At 64.0% G+C, this 378-nt stretch overlaps 1 protein-coding gene across 1 annotated transcript in view; it reads right to left on the bottom strand.

Moving 5' to 3' along the window:
- The window catches only part of LOC104395869 (eukaryotic translation initiation factor 3 subunit G), a gene marked incomplete at its 5' end in the record, with an annotated part of 2,562 nt that extends 2,391 nt beyond the window's left edge, over positions 1-171 (bottom strand). The window contains one exon of the mRNA XM_010005615.1: positions 80-171. Within this exon, the coding sequence (XP_010003917.1) occupies positions 80-171 (92 nt within the window). The remainder of the gene's footprint in view (positions 1-79) is intronic.
- Between the last annotated feature and the right edge of the window lie 207 nt (positions 172-378).

Raw genomic sequence — 378 nt, 5'->3', positions numbered from 1 at the left:
CATTCCCACGGGAGCCCCCCATTCCCACTAGATCCCCCCATTCCCAGGAGATCCTCCCACTCCCAGGGGATCCCCCCACCTTCCTCCTGGCCACGGCCTTCGACGCCTTCCGGGTCTCGATGCGGAAGGTGCGGATGATCTGCAGGGAGAGGAACCAGATCCCACGGGATCCTGGGATGGAGGAACCTCCCAGGAACATCCAGATCCAGCCCCACCATGGCCAGGGACACTTGGGACACCCCAACTCTCCCTGGGATCATCTCCATGGAACCTACTCCCCTTGGACACCCCAACTCTCCCTGGACCCTCCTCCCCTTGGACCCCCCAACTCTCCCTGGACCCTCCTCCCCTTGGACCCCCCAACTCTCCCTGGACCCT

This window comes from Chaetura pelagica, unplaced genomic scaffold (assembly GCF_000747805.2).
Source record: "Chaetura pelagica isolate M959 unplaced genomic scaffold, ChaPel_1.0 scaffold2279, whole genome shotgun sequence".
NCBI lineage: Eukaryota > Metazoa > Chordata > Aves > Apodiformes > Apodidae > Chaetura > Chaetura pelagica.
This window is presented reverse-complemented; position numbering and strand designations above follow the sequence as displayed.